Here is a 20,838-nt window from a genome sequence, read left to right on the forward strand (position 1 = left end):
TGGGGTAGAGGGAGAGAACAGAAGAAGTGAAAGCAACACCGAAGGGTTTATTCAGAGAATCATCCCCCTAAGGTTCACCGGTCGCTATTGCTGATCTTGCCCCATGAGTAGCATCCGGTCACATAGCACCTCTCGGAACATGTGCTCTGGAGCCTGACTCCTGGGGCAGGACTTCTAAAACATGGGCCGTTTGTGCTGTGTGTGCAAATGCTATTGCTCTGGCACACACCTCGTTAAGTGCCCCTTGGCACATCTGTCCTGATGAGCCAGTTTTTAAAGCTCTCCGGGTTCTCTGCCCTCATCCCCCAGGTTGGGTATGTTGCTTGTCTGAGCTTTTTAACTGGCTTAAGTTGGTGCGAGGGATCATTGAACTTCAAGACTTTGTGTCCTAGCCTTTCACAAACATTGCACGCACACCAGTAATTGCCGTGCAAATGATTGTGTGGTTGGAAACTGGTAACATGTATTCTGCCAGAAATGAAGCAAAATAATATACTTTTTAATAGAAAACCTGAGTTTTCTGTTTTGAGAAAAAATGTAGAGAGAAACAAAGTGGTTATTTGAAAAATCCTTTTTTTTTAAAAGGCCATTTTTAATCTGACACTGACAATTTAACGCCCCTGCTCAGCATAAATAGCCTTTCTAATAAACAAAACAAGAAAGAAAAATCAAAATGTCACGTCTGTTCCATAATTGCAGTCAAGGGGAAACTTTTCAAAAGCACCTAAGTCCACTTTTCAGAAGTGATCTTGGGCTCTTAGTCAATAGAAATGTGGGCTTTCTATGAGACTTAGCCTCCCATGTTAAGTAGACGCTTTTGAAAATGTTACCATAAGTCACTATAGTGTGCTAGGTCCCAGGCCTTCACTGGCTCTATCTCTGAGCATCATGGAAGTCAGTGGGCATCCATGGTGCAACTTGCAGATTCAGAGCTCATGGTTATAAAAGAAATACAAGGTATAAAAATGTCACTGAGCTACCAAAAGAATGAAGGTGAATGCAGGAACAGAGTGTATATTGCAAGAGCACCCTTTGCAGATAATAGATGGGGAGGGCAAACAGACACAAACCTACACAGCCTGCCCCTGAGCCTGGGTCAACAGGCTTGTGCTTGTGCTGCCGGATTAGAAATAGCTGTGTGGACATTGTGGCTCGGGTGGAGCTCATGCTCTGACGTCTAAGGAGGGGGTAGGTCTACACAGCTATTTTTATCACCATAGCACAAGCCCTAGTCTGTGGTGTGGTCTTGGAGGCTCACTACTCCGCAGTGCCAAGGTTCCAGAACAGGTCAACAGCAGAGCCAGGAATAGAATCCCACGTGCCTGGCTCCTAATCCAGTGCCTTGTACCCTAGACCAGGAATAGGGCCCCTTGCCTACCAGAACAGTTAGATGAGAGCAGCTCCCTTGCTCTCCTTAGTCCTATCTGACTGGTTCTCTGAGAAGATCTCCCAATGTGGAGATTTCCAGGGACTGCTTTAAGCTGAGATGGCCACTGGAGAAAACTGGTGCCCATCTTCTGTGCTTCCTCACATTGAGGGAAGGGCCTTATGTCAAGTTTTGTCTGAACCCACCCAGGAAGAGAGGAAGCACCTAATTCCCCAAAGTCTTTGATGAACTGGAATCCTATATTGGCAAGGGTGAAGTGGTTTGCATAGACTGCTTTTACTGTGTATAACAGCCGTGGGTTGGGACGATGGTCCTTAGCCCTGGACTTCTCTCAGGGGAATAGAAATGGGATGCAGAGCAGAATAAATGATGTGCAATGTTCTATTTTAATTCAGCAGTTAAAGGGTTAATTGTGTCATGAGCATGGTTTAATTTATACTGTCACCTGATGTTTTCCTCTTGGGGCCAGGGGAGCCAAGCTCAGACAAAAAAGAGGAATAATTGTTGCAACTAATGTTCTAGTCTGCACCTGATCTGGAGACAGCTGTGTGGAGAAGCCTCTGGTGAGTGGGTTGGACCGGCTTTTCTGATCCCCCTGCAATGCCTTGCAATAGCTTTTAAGGAAGTCAGTCAGTGCTTTGCGATTCTTCAGCATTGGACACAGGTCACTGCTCCATGTGATTCATTCTTGCTTTGTCCAACTGTCTGCTGCAGGCATGGGAGTCTCCACAGTCACAGCAGCCCGTATCCTCAAGGGGCAGCTGCAGAACATGAAGGGGGAAGAATCCCTGCTGGAAATGGATAAATTTCCTTATGTGGCTTTGTCCAAGGTGAGCCCAGTTATTTTTGCCTGCCTGGCTATTCCTGGGGCATGGTTTGGGGTGGGAGCAGGAGCTACAAAGTGGTGGGGGTGAGGCAATGCCTGTGGCTGAGAATCTATGGGAATCTGTCCTGCTCTGGATTTCATGGCTGGGGCATTTAGACGTGTCTGTGTTGGGGGCACTGTGAAGCTGCTCAGCTTGTGGGGGAAGGGTAGAGAAAAGACTGGATCACAGTCATTCAAAGGACTGTACCTGTTTCTGTGCTCAGCCTTGCAACGCCCAACGAATTTAGGAGCCTAAATCTCAAAGGGAGCCTGTCAGTTAGGCCTTGCAATGCTGAGTGCAGCAATGCCTAAAGGCTTTAAAAAGCTGGTCTGTGCCCAAGGAGGTACAATCCCAGCTCCACAACTCTAGGGGGAGGGGTGGCAAGGATTGTGCTTTGTCCCTGTCTCTTGCACCTTCAACTTGTTGTTGTTGTGTTTTTTTTTTTTTCTCTTCCTGGGGTATGGGGGAAGGTTTTCCTCTAGCACCTGCTCCCCACCCCTCTCCTCTCACCCCACACCCTGCCTAGTATCAGAGCCCCATCTTCTCTGGGCCTCAGCTGCATTTCCCCAGTTGCTCAGTGAAAGCAGCTCAGTTTGTTTCAGCCTGGTTGCAGAAAGAGGTGACTGTGGATAAAGCATCTGCCACAACCATGGAACTGTCACTTTTCTCCAGGGAGCTGGTTGCTTTGGGTCACCTGCAGGGCATTCGCCACCAGTCCTTCCCTCCCACTCAAAATTACTTCTCTTAGGGGCTAGGGACCCCTCTGTCCTTGGCTTTTGCCAGCTTCCCCGCGGGAGGGGTGGGAGGAGAAGCTGGGAGACTAACACATCTTTGTGGGCCTGTTGACGAGACTGCCCCTTTGTTGACACCCCAGGCAGAATCAATTTCAGTGACCTCAATGCCATCTCTCCAGCAGGTATTGACGAGTGCTGTAAATCAAACCAGCAGCAAATAGGCCACTGGCAAAGGCAAAGATTTGTGCCAGCTGACTGACGCATACACGCCCAGGGCAGCTCCTCTCGGCCAGGAAAGCGTCTCTTTAAGAAATTCAGTTTCCATTTGTTTGGGTTCATTCAAGTGATTGCAACTGAATAGGGATTAATGCCAGAATGTACACAGGTGTCTTGGCCTCTCAGAGACCAGGAAAAGATTTATGGCAGAGAATACAGAGGTGCTGGGCCAACTTTGATGCCTTTTGGAAGTTTGACATTTGAAAGGGCTCTGGGTCAAGGGCAGTTTTTAAAGGTTAGATTGTGGGAAAGCAGACTCCTGAAAAACCCTCTGCATTTTCACTCTGGTCACAAGATAGACTTTTAAAACTGATCCTGAGGCTGCCAGGTGTGTGCATATGCGTATGAATGTATAGTGGGGTCAGCATAGCTAGGGAAGCATTCAGATTTGCACATACCCACATATCTCTGATTTAAAATAACTGAGAATTTCAAAGCCACCTCCAGGATTGGGGTGTTCAGTTTGCATTAATTATGTCATGGATGGGACCTCAAGCATCCAAATCCCTTAGACTGATTTGAAAATCAGTCTGAATACAAATAGTTTATTTTCCTGATTCCTTATAATTGAGCTGCTCTCCACCAAGCAAAGCCAAGAGAGCTGCTCAACCCATTGCCTGCTTCCATTCTCTGAGCCTGTGGAGCAGGGGGCTGGGGTGGTCAGTGGTCGCACAGAGCTTACGGAGTTTACAAGAGATCTGCTTTATTCTAAGTTTGGTTCCAACCGTCTGTGCATAACATGAACTTCATGGTACCCCACCCAGGCTGTCTGGGAAGCTCGGCCCTTGAAGGCACAGTCCCTAATATCACAGGGACCAGTGCCTCATTCGCAGAGTGGCAGCTCTTAGGGTAAAACACTGCATAGATGAGCTGCTCTTAAAAACAAACTTAAAAATGCCATTTCATTTCTCTCAGACTGCTTTTCCCTGGACATGAGTCCCTGGCATTTGGGTTGGAAAAGGGATCTTGGCACCAGCATTTGCAGGGCTGTGCTCTTCACCCAGCCCATCTGCTGGCATGCAGCTGGCCACAGGTGGATGGTCTGGCACAGAGACACCTGCTGTTGCCTCCCTGCTCTGAACTGAAGCCCTGATTCAATCCATGTTTGTGTCAATAATGCATCTCACCACAGTGGAGTGCAGGGTGAGGCTAGCCAGCTGCTTGCCACAAGGTGAGGGTGAGGGATGCCCCACTTTGGAGGAAAAACTTTATTTTTTGCAAGGTGTGGGGTTTTTTATTTTTATTTTTTCTTGAATAGGATCAAATGTATTGCCTAGTGTCCCTGTCTGGTGCCAGGTTAAAAATGTTCTGGATTGAGTTAAAATATGCATGGAGCTGAAAGGCAGGGATTGTGGGCAGCTGGGTGATGGCACGAGGTATAGGGGTCCTGCTGTGCCAGCTCCCTTTTCTGCTGTGGGAGTTGAGCCTGAAGGCACAGGCACGCCCCTTGAGGCAATCTCTCCCTTGCTACTTAGCCTTCCCCCTCACCAGGAAGAGCCCAACAGTATCAGTGGGTGGAGGGCAAGGGGGTCATATCAGTGCTAGTAGGTGAAAGGGTTGAGAACATGGGCATCTCCCAAAGTTGCCCCTGCATGCTGCAGAGGTTGGCAGTTGGAGCAATTTCCTGGCATCACTGGGCCCCATCCCACCAAGGGCAATCGGAGTCTTGGTGCCAACTTGGCAGGGTTGGCTGGGGCCCACAGGGAGGCTGGGGTGCCTGGCTAGTCAGGGTTTGTCTGAAGTAACAGTTAAATGCCCCAAAGTTGGCTGTGGGTGAGGGTGGGGAGTGAGAACTGGGGGACAATCACAAGGCAGAGAGCAGGAGAGCTGCCCGGCCTTGTTGGGAATGGGAGCATCTCTCTGGAATGGGAGGTTCAGGGCAGTCTCCTTGCAACCCTTGAGTTACCATGGGGCAGAATCCAGACCTGGCATGAGTGGCAGTGCCTCTGGGCCCAGTCCAGCTGTGTGGCCTGTAATTGTGCAAGTTATATACATGGTGCGTGGAGCAAAGTAGTGAAACTTGCACCAATTTGTTCACAAAACCAGTGTAATTTACATGCTGAGAGGACAGATGGGAGGGCATCGAAGAAAAGCAGCACCCAGGAGAATGCTAGACAAAGCACCCCACTCCTTTCCTTATCTCAGCCCCTCTTGTTAGCAGTATCCATGCCAAGGCACAGGAGAGATTCCACTCCTTTTTCACACCCACTGAATGCCAGCTGCATGGAGTGTCTCTCCTTTCCTTTCCCACGCCCATCCCGAGTGCCTTACCCCATAGAGACCTCACCATGGAATCTGGGCTTGAAGCCTGCCCTGAAGGCAGCTGGTGTTGTGATCTGTTCTTTGCCTGGAGACTGGAATCCAGCTCCTAGCATAGAACACACCAGCCTCCTGAAGCCAGTATATGTTCATTGCCTTTCTCCTAACTCACCCCAGCTCCTTTCCCCATAGGCCATCAGCAGCCCAGTCCCTGGTACATACAGTTGGGAGGTTTGGGGCTCTGTTTGTTTCCTCCATGTCTGTTCTGGGGAGGAAAGGCAAGTGACGGAGGCTGCTGACACTGGTCTTGCTCATTCAACCCTGCCGTTCATCCTTGCAGACCTACAACACCAACGCCCAGGTGCCAGACAGTGCAGGCACTGCCACTGCTTATCTCTGTGGGGTGAAGGCCAACGAGGGGACGGTGGGCGTGAGCGCAGCCGTGACCCGCGCTCAGTGCAACACCACAGCGGGCAATGAGGTCACATCGATTCTCAAGTGGGCGAAGGGAGCAGGTGAGCAAGTGGGCAGGCTGTAAGATGTCATGTGTGATACAGACCAGCTCTCTGGGCCCGGTGGGCAGGACAGGGACAAGTTGATTCATTTCATCGATTTCTTTGTTTCTGGCATTCCTGTCCCTTAGAGCAGGACTTCCCAGATGTGCTCCTCTTCCAAAGAAGGGTTGGGGAAAAAACATCCCTGACCGCAGAAACAACTACCATGCCAAGGACACCCGAACCAAAGCAATGTGAAGTTTCATCCTAAACTAATGGACAGTGCCCCCTTCCATATATCCGTTGAAAAGAAATACCTGGGACATTCCCCAGTGAGATCCCCCATCTCCTGTCTGTTCTGGGCATATCCTACAGTGCCCCCTCCAGGGCTGTGGCTAGAAAACATGTCCCTCCAACATGAGGTGAGCAGAGGGAAAACAATTGGCGGAGGGTGCACTGCATGATAGCATCCCAGAATGCTTTGTGTGGTGGTCTCTCCTTCGCAGGTGTCAACAGAGCATGAACAACCAGGAGTCCGGTGGCACCTTAAAGACTAACAGATTTATTTGGGCATAAGCTTTCGTGGGTAAATGCAGCATGGTTACACTCGGAGACGGGGTCAGGCCCTTTATATCTCTAACCATCAAACTGCATGTCACGCTCCCCACTCACTTATCCCACTGTTAACCCCTTTTCTCCTGCTGCAGGCAAGTCTGTGGGCATCGTCACCACCACACGGGTAAACCACGCCACTCCCAGTGCTGCCTATGCCCACTCTGCTAACAGGGACTGGTATTCGGATAACGAGATGCCCCCGGAGGCCATCCAGCAGGGTTGTAAAGATATCGCCCAGCAGCTCTTTGACAACATCCCAGACATCGAGGTATAGTGTGGAGAAAAGCAGAGCCGGTGGATGAATAGCATTATATTCCTGGGTTTGGGGAAGAATGATTTGGGGGGCTGGGTATAATATGGTGAGGGCTGGTATCAGTGGGAGCTGGCATTGATTAGATCATGAAATTGTAACACACGTAAAATGTGTTCTGCAACCCCAGTTGGTGGCTGGGCCCCATGGAAGGAAAACCTGCTGCTGCTTCCAGTTAATGGAGTTTCTCCTTTAGCACAAGAGGTAGAAGTATGTTCTGCAGGGCTGGAGGTTGTCGGTTCATACCCATGGGGGGCTGTTTCTAAACTCAATTATTGGGGGGGGGGGGGGGATGGATTAGGAAGGGTTGGATGGTCAGTTGGGATCAACACCCAGAAATGTGGATACTTCTGCTAGGCTTGAGATGGCCTGGGAACAGTGTTTGTCATGAAAGGCAGCATGGTGCAGTATGGAGGGTGCCATCCTGGCAGGTAGCAAACTTTGGCTCTGCTCCCTGCTCGGCCATTGCCTTGCTGAACTGGGTCGAGGGCCATCCATGAGGGTGATGCAGGGTATAGCCCTTTATAGTGATGGAAAAGGACTGTTGCTGTTCTGTACCTGGGCTTTTCCCAGCTGGATTTGTAGATTACTGTTGTCCGTAGGTAGGTAAACTATTGCAACTGAAAAACATTCCTCTGTATATGTACAGCGTGGCTTGCGTTTACTTTGGACCTTGGAGAGTTCACTTCAATCTTGTTGTTGTCACTCAAGTCGTGTCAGCATTGTGTGCTTTGGAGCTGTGCAATGTCAGAGCAAACCCGTGGTGGGGGGAACCAATCGGTTGTCCGTTCTAGAAGTAGGAGTTCTGGAACTTCCCTGACCCTTCTCAAAACATTTGTTTTGCTTTCTGCCCGTGATTCCTGGGGAAGAGCGGAGCCTACGGAAACATGGGATAAATGTGTAGCCCGGTCAGATTGGTGGGAAGAAAAGGTGGTGGTACGCTAAACTCTGCCCATGTGAATCATCCGAATGAGACACTGCTTGCAGTAGACACTGCACGTGTGTCTGTTTGCCAGTATATGGGAAGGGGTGACAGGGGATGGATCACTTGATTCCCTTTTCTGTTCACTCCCTCTGGGGCATCTGGCATTGGCCACTGTCAGAAGACAGGATACTGGGCTAGATGGACCTTTGGTCTGACCCAGTATGGGCATTCTTATGTTAAGTTCTTATGCTGGATGACCTTGAGGAAGACCATTCCCCTTTCTGTGCCTCAGTTTCCCCACCTTTAAAATGAGGATAATGGCCATTTCCTACTGTGGCAAAACACTTTGAGATCTCTGCATGGAAAGTGCTGTATGTGACTGTGCTACACTGCATTGATAGCCCTTGCCCCAGGTCAGCCCCTTCAGTCCCAACTCCACCTGCGAAGGAGAGGCTCTGCAAAAATAAGAAACACTGAAATTATTTGCAGTTCCTTGATCCTCCATGGCTGGATTTGGATGAAGGTTTAGGCTGGCTTTTACCTTCTCCAAACATGCCTGACCCGAATGGCGTCTAAGGGCTGATCTACACTGCAGCACAGTGCAGAATATGGAGGATTGGGGGGAGAATTGTAGAGCAGACTAATGTGTCGTGCTTTAACTGCCCCATGTAGACCCTGCTGGTGTGAACTGAAAAGTACCTAATGTGTGTTTGATGTAGTCCCGTGTCAAACAGCTGCCAGATAGACTAGCTGTAAGAGACCAGGCAGATTTCAGTGGCTTTCATAAAGCAGGCTGAAGAAGACCCTGACTGCAAAGGGGTGTGTTCCAATCTGGGCAGGACTCCCTTGCCACATTACCTTCCTCTGAGAGTGATTAGTTATTTGTATTGTGGTAGCACCTAGACACAGGATTCCAGTGCAACAGAATATAAACTGGTCCCTGACAATCCAAGTTAATATCTACATTTTGCTCTGTCTTTGGTGTCCCCCCTGTGGGGGTTGTTTGGAGGGGGGGGCAGGGCTGGGGTGAGGAAATTAGGTGGTACTTTTCCCATGTTGCTCCCAAGCTGCCTCAAAACGCTGTGAGCTCTACACTTATTAGCCAAATGAGCTTGTATCTCACCCTTGGCCGCACTGCGGTGTGCCATGATGGCTTAGGAAACAGGAGGGGAGCAAAGGGAAGCCTGACTAGGCCCCGCACAGTGATCCAAGGAACACTGACAATTAAAGGCTTTCAGATTAATAACCCAGGATCAACTGGCTTATCTGGGCTCTGAGAAAACTGCCCACTTTGCAGACACCGCTCTGCATCCTGGCGGAGCTCACCCATCAGAGTTCTCCTGTCCCACCCTAAGCTGTGTGCTGGCTCTGCTCCACCCAACTTGCCTTCCTCTGGCAGCAATATTGCTAGCAAGGTGGCATCCAGTGGGGCTGACTCTTGGCCCGGGGTGCCAGGCAGTTAATGTGGCAAAAGGGGGGATCCAACAGCCACCTAGCCGAGGCAAATATATTGAAAGCTGGGCTCAATCAGGGACTGTGGCAAGTGAAAGGGGTTGGCTGAGAGCTCAGCTCGACATGGTGCTGGGCAGTCTCCATCCCCAATGAGCTTGGCGTGTCTCAGGATCAGGCCCTAGTGAAGTAGTCCCGGAGCATCAGCAGAGCAAGGACGTCCTTCCCAGAGCTTCCAGCTTTGCTTCCTTGGGGATAAATAGCTGGTGCATGCTGCTTCCCAGTAAGCATTTGGGATCCACCAGCCTGTCCTGAGCTAATGGCTCCTTCCCCGATGGCAAAGGCCTGACATGATTGTGTGAGGCTTTGGCAATGAAAATGGCAGGGACTGAGTGGGAAGAAAGGGAATGTTCTTGGGGATCTGCCAGCAGTTGGCTGGCCTGGACAGCCACCTTTGTGACTCTTAATAAAGCAAATGTTAATGCTTGTGCCTGGAGAGCTGGTGTGGGCTAGCTGGGTCCCCTCCTGAAAGCCTAAGAGGGGGTGGTAGGCTATTCAGGGGGCTGCAAGGCCACCTCTGCATCTCCCCCCCCCCCCCCCAAAAGGAACATTGGAAGCTAGGCCTGTGGGAGTATCCCACATGAGAAGGGCTGTTTCTCGGCAGGGTTCATAATTTGGATGTGTCCAAAGATATGGGCCTAAATCTCTGTAAGCTCGGGTGCTGGTGTGGGGTATTTCAAAATAAAGGGTGTCTGGGCCAGGGGTCTGTAACTGTAAGGGCCATCAAAGCAACTTAGAAACTTCATTACAACCTCTGATCTTGGGCATTCTCATCTGTGAGGATCACAAAGGCACTGGCTTTTCAGCAAGATGGCCAACTCTGCCACTGGGCTCAGCAAAATGGCTGCCTTTTTGTTTCAGCTCTGATGTGGTAGGGGAACAAGGAGGAAACCACAGCCTCCAGCTGGTGCCAATGCCAGGGGCCTATGTGACACTTATGCCTTTTGGAGGATTCACTCTCTCGGTCCCATTGCTTGAACATCTCAGTGAGGAGACTGGCTGGCTGGATTTGGCTGCTCTGAGGCTTCTGGAGACATTTGCTGGTGCTTCCAAATCAAGGCTTTGTGTCTCAGGTTCTGAGCACTGACAGTCCCCTTTGTTGCTCTTGGGTACAGGGAGATGAGAAGATCTGGGCCTTTCCATAGTGATCTAGGCCTCTGTCATCTCCAGACTGGATTATTATGTACTAGGAACTCTCTCTCTTCACATTGGTCTGACACAGCCCTGGTCTGACCTTCAGGGGTCATGGGATCCATCTGTTCCCTCAAGCACTTTCACCAGGACCAGAATTTGGCCCTAAATGCAAAGACCTGTTCATGCAGAAGTAGGAGTGTCAATGACAGCCTCTTCTGACAGTGGTGTGCTTCTACTGCAGGAGAAATAGTCCCCCAGCGCATATGAAGTGTAGAGGTATGCGTCAGGACTCCTTATTGAGGAGCACCTGTCTGTAGGAAATTACAGAACAGGTTTTTGACAGAGTAGACAGGCTTTGACAGAAGTTAGTGGAACTAGATGACCTTCAAATCCAGCTAATCATTCATCTGCATTCCAGGTTCAAGGCAGGAGAAACCACAATAAACATTGTGGAAAGCTGCTGTCAGCGTGCTCTTGTTTACAAACACACCTCTCACTATGGCATTGGTCCAGAGCAAAGAGCGGCCCCTGCTCAATCACTTTCACCACTTCCTACAGCACTTGGGCCTTTGTGGGAAGTGTCCCATCCTAACAGTGGCCTGGCTGACTGAGCAAGGGAGACCTGAGTTACTGTGGCACGTTTGAATAAAGCAGGGCCCATCTTTCTGTTCTGTTTGTGTACAGCACCTAGCACAGTGGGGTCCTGCTCCATGGCTGGGCTATTACACAAATAATTACTAATGGGCATGTCTAGGTACTGCAGGAGTATGGCTCAGAGTCCCTTTTCCAGGTGCCATGGGAAGCTTAGCTGTATCTGTTGGAGACTCTCCATGTGAGCAGAGCTTTGAGAACCACCTTGTGTCATGAGAACTGCTCAGATACACTCCTGGTATCCTGCATGCTCCTCTACTATGGGCAGTGGGTGGTCCTCAGTGCTGGCTGCTCTGGATGTTTCTCTGAATCCTTTTGGTTGCTTTTCTGAGTCTGCTGCTTCCAGAGATCTGAACACTTAAGGGAAAAAACCATTTACCAAACTGTGGGGTTTTTTGTTTTTTGCCTGTCTTCTACTTTGGGTTTACCTGTGTTACTCCAGATATTTTCATCCAGGTTAACCTTTATTGTAGATGAAGAGAGCAATAAAAATCAGGAACATGCCACAATAAAGTCTCCATGAGGAAACGCGGGGCCAATCTCAGCTGGGCCAGCCTGCGCTGAATGAGACCTACATGGCCAGATTCTCCACTGCTCTCAGTAAAGAAGGGAGTTCTCTGTGGTTTTCATTGGGAGCAGAGTAACTTTGAAAATCTGGCACTTCATTTAGGTACCTAAATGGGAACTGGGCTCTTCTGCAAATCGGGCCCAAAGTGGCTGCCAAGCTTTTCAGGCAGCAGAGGCCTCAGACGTAACAGACACAGAAAACAGAAGTGTAATAGTTATGTAGCTTATTCCATCTGTGGTGGAGATTTGATTTCAGGCCAGAGGTTCAGGCTGGATTTAATTTTATCCCGAATGGTGGCCTCAGTGTTACTAGGCATAAGAACTCTGCTCCACAGAGGAAAAACACATGTTAGAAGCAGGAAACGAGCCCCCTGGAATGTGTAGTCTGACTTCCAGTAACATATGGACCCTGTGGATTTTGTTTCATGCTCCCATTGGCATTAGAGTGGAATGAAAACCCCCTGGAAAACCATGCCAGTTTGATCTGTCCCAAATTTTGTGGTCTGGGATTGAATTAGCTTTCTTCTTTGGAAGAAACCACTTTCCTGACCGCTTGTGAAAGGCTATAATTCTCGGCCGTGAGAAGGCGGAAAGAAATGTGAGTAATAAGCTGTCTCCCAGGGTGACTTTCAGATCGCAGTTGGCACTAGAAGTAAAGGGCCATGCTCTGGTGCCCACTGATTTCCTGATGCCACAGAAATCTCTCTGCCACCACAGGGGTCTAGCCCACTGATGTGGCCACTCAATATGCTTTTTTGCCAATGAGGCCACGAAGTCATTAAGTGTCTTATGGCCATGGAAAGAAAGGACGTGAAAATTACAACGGAGGCATCAAGTTGGCTGGGGCAGCTGTAGCAGAGCAGGTACCTGCCGTGGAGGCACAGTCTCATTAATGTAGCCCTTGCAAAAAATAAAATGAAAATCAGTCATAGAATTGTAGAATACAAGGGTTGGAAGGGACCTCAGGAGGTCATCCAGTCCAACCCCCTGCTCAAAGCAGGACCAATCCCCAGTTTTTGCCCCAGATCCCTAAATGGCCCCCAAGGATTGAACTCACAACCCTGGGTTTAGCAGGTCAATGCTCAAACCACTGAGCTATCCCTCCCCCCCTTCTAGTGTCTACGCCCTGCCAGCACCAGGCTGGGGAATCCCGCAGAAATGTTCTCTGGTGCCTGTCCTGTAAATGAATATCCCTCTTCGCGTCAAAATAACCACAAAGCAAATGGCCAAGCCTGTTAGTGGTTTAACGGGCACGTGGTTTATTGATTTAACTCGGCCCTGGGTGGGAAACACGGCGGTGGGAGGGTGGGTGGCTGGTGGCGGGCGGGCAGCAGGCTTGTTTCCCTTAATGCTTTTGTTTTGGCAGCTTCACAAGGTCACCTCCTGAGAGGGGAAATCTGTGCCTCGGCTAAAAATAAGAAAGCAAAAAAAAAAAACCTTTCAAAGCAAATGCCTAGAGACAGCTCGGGGCAGCGCAGGACTCGGGGTCTGAGGCACCAGCCAGGCCCGCTCAGACCTAGGGCTCTGCTCTGGGCCCATAGGATCATGGAATCTCGGGGTTGGAAGGGACCTCAGGAGATTCTAGTCCAACCCCCTGCTCAAAGCAGGACCAATCCCCAACTAAATCATCCCAGCCAGGGCTTTGTCAAGCCTGACCTTAAAAACCTCTAAGGAAGGAGATTCCACCACCTCCCTAGGTAACCCATTCCAGTGTTTCACCACCCTCCTAGTGAAAAAGTATTTCCTAATATCCAACCTAAACCTCCCCCACTGCAACTTGAGACCATTACTCCTTGTTCTGTCATCTGGTACCACTGAGAACAGTCTAGATCCATCCTCTTTGGAACCCCCTTTCAGGTAGTTGAAAGCAGCTATCAAATCCCCCCTCATTCTTCTCTTCCGCAGACTGAACAATCCCAGTTCCCTCAGCCTCTCCTCATAAGTCATGTGTTCCAGCCCCCTGATCATGTCCGTTGCCCAAAACTGGACACAATACTCCAGATGAGGCCTCACCAGTGCCGAATAGAGGGGAATAATTTCCTCGATCTGCCAGCAATGCTTCTACTAATGCAGCCCAATATGCCAGTAGCCTTCTTGGCAACAAGGGCACACTGCTGGCTCATATCCAGCTTCTCGTCCACTGTAACCCCTAGGTCCTTTTCTGCAGAACTGCCAATTAGCCGCTCAGTCCCAAGTCTATGGCAGTGGATGGGATTTTTCCATCCTAAGGGCAGGACTCTGCACTTGTCTTTGTTGAACCTCATCAGATTTCTTTTGGCCCAATCCTGCAATTTGTCTAGGTCACTCTGGACGCTATCCCTACCCTCAGTTTAGTGTCATCTGCAAACTTGTTGAGAGTGCAGTCCATCCCTCATCCAGATCATTAATGAAGATGTTGAACAAAACTGGCCCTAGGACCAACCTCTGGGGCACTCCGCTTGATACTGGGTGCCAACTATACAGTGAGCCCTTGATCACTACCCGTTGAGCCCAACAATCTAGCCAGCTTTCTATCCACCTTATAATTTATTCATCCAATCCATACTTCTTGAACTTGCTGGCAAGAATACTGTGGGAGACCATATCAAAAGTTTTGCTAAAGGTATATATCACATCCACCGCTTTCCCCATATCCACAAAGCCAGCTATCTCATCATAGAAGGCATGGTCAGGCATGCCCTTGGTGAATCCATGTTGACTGTTCCTGATCCCCTTCCTCTCCTCCCAAGTGCCTCAAAATAAATTCCTTGAGGCTCCATGATTTTTTTTTTCCCAAGGACTGAAGTGAGGCTGACTGATTTTATAGTTCCTCAGATTCTCTTTCTTCCCTTTTTTAGAGATGGGCACTATATTTGCCTTTTTCCAATTGTCTGGCACCTCCCCCGATTGCCATGAGTTTTCAAAGATAATGGCCAAGGGCTCTGCAATCACATCAGCCAACTCCCTCAGCACCCTTGGATGCATCTGATCTGGACCCATGGACTTGTGCATGTCAAGCTTTTCTAAATAGTCCTTAACCTGTTCTTTCACCACTGAGGGCTGCTAACCTCCTTCCCATGCTGTGTTGCCCAGTGCAGCAGTCTGGGAGCTGACCTTGTCTGTGAAGACCGAGGCAAAAAAAGCATTGAGTACTTCAGCTTTTTCCACATCATCTGTCACTAGGTTGCCTCTCCCCTCAACTAACGGTCCCACATTTTCCCTGACCACTTTCTTGTTGCTAACATACCTGTAGAAGCCCTTCTTGTTACCCTTCACATCCCTGGAAGGGTTGGCCCCATCTCCAACATCAACACAAGGGGCTGATTCTGCTCTCACACCAGTGTGAATCCATTGATTTAATGGAAACATGCCTGATAGTCACCAGGAGTGAGAGAAGATTCAGACACTTTGTCTCTGTGTAGATGCTGTTGGCATCTGTTGAGTGCGGGGGGAGGACACCGTGCTATGAGTCTGTCTGCACTACATTTGGGAGGGGTGATTGCAGCATGTGTAGACGTGCAGCTAGATCGGGTAACAGCAGTAGAACTGCAGCAGTACAGGTGGGAGCCGTTTTGAGATGTACCAAGCCACCCCATGGGCTCTTGCGACTTCACTGGTATCGTTACTTGAGCTGGCATTGATCTAGCTGGCACCACACAGCCAGTGCAGTGGGGCTGGCTCCTGCAGCAGGGCTCCCTGCAGGGGTCCTGCCTGGCCTTGCCCCACTTCCAGAGACTCATGTCCTTTCTGCTCTGCTTGCAGGACTTGCTCAGCGCCAGCTAGGGTTGCCAACTGTCTAATACAAACCAAAACACCCTTGCCCTTCCCTGAGGCCCCACCCTTGCCCTACCCCTTCTCCAAGGCCTAGCCCCGCTCACTCCATCCCCTCTCCCTCACCTACTGTCACCAGTGCAAGAGGGGGTGTGGGCTCTAGCCTAGGGGGTGGGGCCAAGGGGTTTGAAGTGTGGGAGGAGGCTCCAGGCTGAGCCTGGGCACAGAGGTCCAGGAGGGGGGATTGGGGTGCTACTCTGGGAGGGAGTTTGGGTGCTGGAGGGGGCTCGGAGCTGGTGCAGGAGGAGGGGGGTGCAGGCTCCAGCCAGGAGGTGCTTACTACAAGTGGCTCTCGGTCGGCAGCATAGTGGGGCTAAGGCAGGCTGCCTGCCTGCCCTGGCCTCGCGTCGCTCCCGGAAGTGGCTGGCATGTCCCTGTGGCCCCTGGGAGGGTGGTGGGGCAGGCGGCTCAGCACACTACCTGCACCTGCGAGTGCTGCCCCTGCAGCTCCTATTGGCTGTAGTTCCCAGCCAATGGGAGCTGCAGAGTCGGCGCTAGGGGCAGTGCGCAGAGCTGGTTGTTCCCTCCCCCGGCGGCCGCAGGCGGAACATATTAGCCGCTTCCAGGGGGGCGCAGGGCCAAGGCAGGCAGGGAGCCTGCCTTAGCCCCACTTCACTTCCAGACTTACAGCACCTAAAAAAAATCTCCTGGTTTGGCTGCAGTAGCCTCCGGGAGATAGGGTGTGATTCCAGGAGACTCCCAGTGAAACCAGGAGGGTTGGCAACCCTAGCACCAGCCTGGAGCTGTGGGGAGTGTCTGCAGGGGGAGCTGGCTAGCAGTGGGGTGGGGGAGCTGTGGGGTGGCGCTGCAGCAATTCTGGGCAGACCAGGGAAGCTGTGGTAACTTTTCAGACCGGCCCCAAGGGCTTCCAGGATTGGTCTGCGGGCCTCTTGAGCTCAAGAACAGCTCCCACTCCCCCTTCCCGTGGGCTGCACATCTGAGAGGGGCAGGACAGTTGTAGTTTGAACGTGTGAGCTGCTGCAGGTAAAAGCTACAGCTGCTGTGCCTGCAGCAGGATGCGAACATGTCAGCTGGCATGGTTAAACCTAGCGTAGGCAGTTCCCTGAATCCTAGGACTAGTTCTGCCTCAATTTCCCTGCACTGGGAGTTGCAGCCAAGCATCAGGGGATAGAACTGGGCCCAGAGTTTATGCAGCATTTTGCCCCGCCCTTCCAGCCAAAGCTCCAAGGCAGGGCCCCTTGCCCAGGGGGTGTTAACTCCATTCTAGTTTAGAGAGAGGTTGGGGTGAGATTCCCCAAGCCATCTAGGGGATTCAGACATGTCTCCCATTACTTTTAAGGGAAAAGATGTCTCTGAGGGCTGGACACAGGATTTCTAAAAGGTCAAGTGCTGATCAATTCCTGTAGGGTTGCCAGGCAACTGGTTTTTTGACCGGAACACCCAGGCAAAAGGGACCCTGGTCACTCCGGTCAGCACTCCTGACAGGCCATTAAAGGTCCGGTCAGCAGGGCCTGCCCTGGCTCCGTGCAGCTCCTGGAATTGGTTGGCATGTCCCTCCCCCTCCTAGACGCAGGGCCGGCCACGAGGGTGCTCCACAGGGTGTTGCATGCTGCCCCCACCCCGAGCGCCAGCTCTGTAGCTGCCACTGGCTGGGAACCATGGCCAATGGGAGCTGCAGGGGCGGCACCTGCTGACGGGGGCAGCACACAGAGCTACCTGGCCATGCCCCCACCTAGGAGCCGAGGGACATGCTGGCTGCTTCTGGCAGCCGTCTGAGGTCAGTGCCGCCTGGAGCCCGCACCCCAACCCCCTTCCACAGCCCTGAGCCTCTTCCTGCATCCAAAATCCCTCTGAGCCTGGACCCACTCCTGCACTCTGAACCCCTCAGACGTACCCCCACCCTGGAGCCCCCTCATCCCCAGCCTCACCCTAGCCCGCACCCCCACCTGGAGCCCTCATCCCCTTCCCCACCCCAAATCCCTTCCCCAGCCTGGTGAAAATAAGTGAGTGAGCAAGGGTGGGAGAGAGCGAGCGACGGGGGGGGGGCCCTGGGGCAGGGCAAGGGTGTTCAGTTTTCTGCAGTCAGAAAGTTGGCAACCCTAAGGCTCGGGCAGAGCCAGGCACTCCCCTAGCCTGCTGGCAGAGAAGCAGGCAAGGGAGCAGCCAGAGCTCCCTCCACCGCAGTGTGGCAGACAGCCAGTGGGGGCGCTAGGGAGCAGCTGCCTCCAGGGTTCGACCATCACCAGGCGCTCCCAGCTAACATCAGCGCTGCTCCTGGGGCTGTGAAGAATGACTTGGGGGGAGGGCGAGCTCAGTGGTTTGAGCATTGGCCTGCTAAACCCAGGGTTGTGAGTTCAATCCTTGAGAGGGCCATTTAGGGATCTGGGGCAAAAATTGGGGATTGGTCCTGCTCTGAGCAGGGGGGTTGGACTGGATGACCTCCTGAAGTCCCTTCCAACCCTGATATTCTATGATTGACTCCCATCCCCCATTCCCAGAAACAGGAGGCAATTCACAGTTCAGTCTCCAGGTCTCACACTCAATTCAGAACCAAATCCAGCCTGTCTCCTCCGCACAGTGAAGGGCCACGAGCCAGGGCTGGAGTTTGGCCTCTGATTCAGAGGTACCCTTGTCTGCTTTACAAATCTGGCCCTAAAAGACTTGCCCAAGGCCCCCAATCTGGCAGCAGGCCTGCGGCAGACTGAGGATGGAACCCAGCTGGGCTGGCCCAGGGCTCTGCTCTCACCATTGGAGCCAGCTCTCACCCAATGTCTTTAACAGACTCAGCTCAGTTTTGCTTTCAGCCGCATCTGTGCATCCTGGGTAGGGCACTTCTTCCCCCCCGGACCGGGTGCTACAGAATGTCTCCCCCTTGTCAGGAGGACACCAGGATCTGTGTCCAAGCCAGTGAATTATTTTCCCACCCCCTCCTTGGCTGTTACTCTTTCATTTTAAAACAGTAATTTTAAAAAAAACCCCAAATACACCAGAGAAGCAAAAACCAATATGGTCCCTTTCCCGAATGCTCCTGCTCAGCACCGTGAGTGCCCCGTTCAGGAGCAGGCTGTGCCCCTGCGGCGGGGATGCCTGTTTGCGCAAGGCTGCGGCCTGCAGTGGTTAGGCCTCCCGCGCTGTGGCAGAAGCACCCTGGCGTAAGCGGTGTGTGGGGCACCCGGGACGTGACACCCTCCCCTCCCTTGGGACCTGTGGGACGGGGATGTGAACGGGCGACTGTAATGGCAGGAAGCACGTGCTGTTCCTGGCCCTGGCTGGTAGAGAGCAGCAACGGAGCTTTACAGCCGGCGTTCGCTCGGGCCAGCGGTGCTCTGTGTGCGACTGCCAAGGAGTTTTTGCATGGAGTCCAGGAATAATTTCTAATAAAGCCCAAGCCTTGCAGCGAGCCATGTCCCCCTTCCAGGTCACAGCTGGCTGGCACCTTGCAACAGGAATCTGCTGTGGTCACTGTAAGTGACCTGGGTGTCTTGTGAGCAGCAGCCAGAGGTCGTGGTGAGCTGGGTGCTCTGGGCCAGGCTATGGGGTTCATTAGCTAGTGCTGGTCTCTCCGCATTCACGTCAGGAGCCCACTGAGTACAAGGGCCATTCGGACCAGTCAGTCCAAATACTTAAATAGTCAGAAGGCTAAAGTCTAGGCTTGTGATTCAGCCTTCCCCACCAGTCAGGAAAATCCTGGGTCCTGCTTTCCTGTGGCATATCTAGGACAGACAGGTTCGCTGATGATCCATTCCTCTAATGATGATTTTTGCAAGAATGAGGGAGAGAAAGAGACTAGGTGCCGTCACACCTTCGCCAGCTAATCTGCAGACAGTGGTTTGGTGCATTTTCCTGTTCTGCCCACCTGTGCCCACTGGACAAGCTGCTGGTGTCCATTCCTAGTTCAACAATTGCATCGAGGAGTGTTAAGTCCCAAGGGCTGTAAAAGTCACATGACAGCTGATGGCATTTTAGCAGCCGTCTTAATCCTGGTGACTCTGTGAGTAGGGCTCTGAGGAGCTCTGATTAATGTACGACAGATAGGGGGGCAGATTCTCAGCTGCTGTAAACTGATTGTGGTGCTACACTGAGGTCTAGCCCGGTAACTGATTAAACCTTACCCCCTCCATCCAGGGAAGTAGGCCAGTATCATCAGCTCCATTTTATAGATTGTGGGGGGGGAAACTGATGCACAGGGAGTTGAAGTGACTTGCTCCAGGTCACAGAGCTGGAATCCCAAGAGTTCTTGGCCTCCTGATCCCTCCACTAAACTATGCTGCATCCCGTTGAGACTGCAAGCATGTCTCTGTCCACATACTGACAGAGAGCAGAACCCTGAGACAGGAACAGAGAGGGAACTGAAAACCAGTGTCTGGTTAACCATAGAATCATAGAATATCAGGGTTGGAAGGGACCCCAGAAGGCCATCCAGTCCAACCCCCTGATCGAAGCAGGACCAATTCCCAGTTAAATCATCCCAGCCAGGGCTTTGTCAAGCCTGACCTTAAAAACCTCTAAGGAAGGAGATTCTACCACCTCCCTAGGTAACGCATTCCAGTGTTTCACCACCCTCTTAGTGAAAAAGTTTTTCCTAATATCCAATCTAAACCTCCCCCATTGCAACTTGAGACCATTACTCCTCGTTCTGTCATCTGCTACCATTGAGAACAGTCTAGAGCCATCCTCTTTGGAACCCCCTTTCAGGTAGTTGAAAGCAGCTATCAAATCCCCCCTCATTCTTCTCTTCTGCAGACTAAACAATCCCAGCTCCCTCAGCCTCTCCTCATAAGTCATGTGCTCTAGACCCCTAATCATTTTTGTTGCCCTTCGCTGGACTCTCTCCAATTTATCCACATCCTTCTTGTAGTGTGGGGCCCAAAACTGGACACAGTACTCCAGATGAGGCCTCACCAGTGTCGAATAGAGGGGAACGATCACGTCCCTCGATCTGCTCGCTATGCCCCTACTTATACATCCCAAAATGCCATTGGCCTTCTTGGCAACAAGGGCACACTGCTGACTCATATCCAGCTTCTCGTCCACTGTCACCCCTAGGTCCTTTTCCGCAGAACTGCTGCCTAGCCATTCGGTCCCTAGTCTGTAGCTGTGCATTGGATTCTTCCGTCCTAAGTGCAGGACCCTGCACTTATCCTTATTGAACCTCATCAGATTTCTTTTGGCCCAATCCTCCAATTTGTCTAGGTCCTTCTGTATCCTATCCCTCCCCTCCAGCGTATCTACCACTCCTCCCAGTTTAGTATCATCCGCAAATTTGCTGAGAGTGCAATCCACACCATCCTCCAGATCATTTATGAAGATATTGAACAAAACCGGCCCCAGGACCGACCC

The 20,838-nt window shown here is 51.4% G+C and overlaps 1 protein-coding gene across 2 annotated transcripts in view; it reads left to right on the top strand.

Moving 5' to 3' along the window:
* The window catches only part of ALPL (alkaline phosphatase, biomineralization associated), an 81,879-nt gene that overhangs the window by 38,585 nt on the left and 22,456 nt on the right, over positions 1-20,838 (top strand). For both annotated transcript variants that reach the window (XM_074933970.1, XM_074933971.1), the window contains exons 4-6: positions 2,102-2,217; positions 5,863-6,037; positions 6,724-6,899. In XM_074933970.1, coding sequence (XP_074790071.1) covers positions 2,102-2,217; positions 5,863-6,037; positions 6,724-6,899 — 467 coding nt within the window. The remainder of the gene's footprint in view (positions 1-2,101; positions 2,218-5,862; positions 6,038-6,723; positions 6,900-20,838) is intronic.

The sequence above is a fragment of the Natator depressus genome, chromosome 18, assembly GCF_965152275.1.
Source record: "Natator depressus isolate rNatDep1 chromosome 18, rNatDep2.hap1, whole genome shotgun sequence".
NCBI classification, from domain to species: Eukaryota; Metazoa; Chordata; order Testudines; family Cheloniidae; genus Natator; species Natator depressus.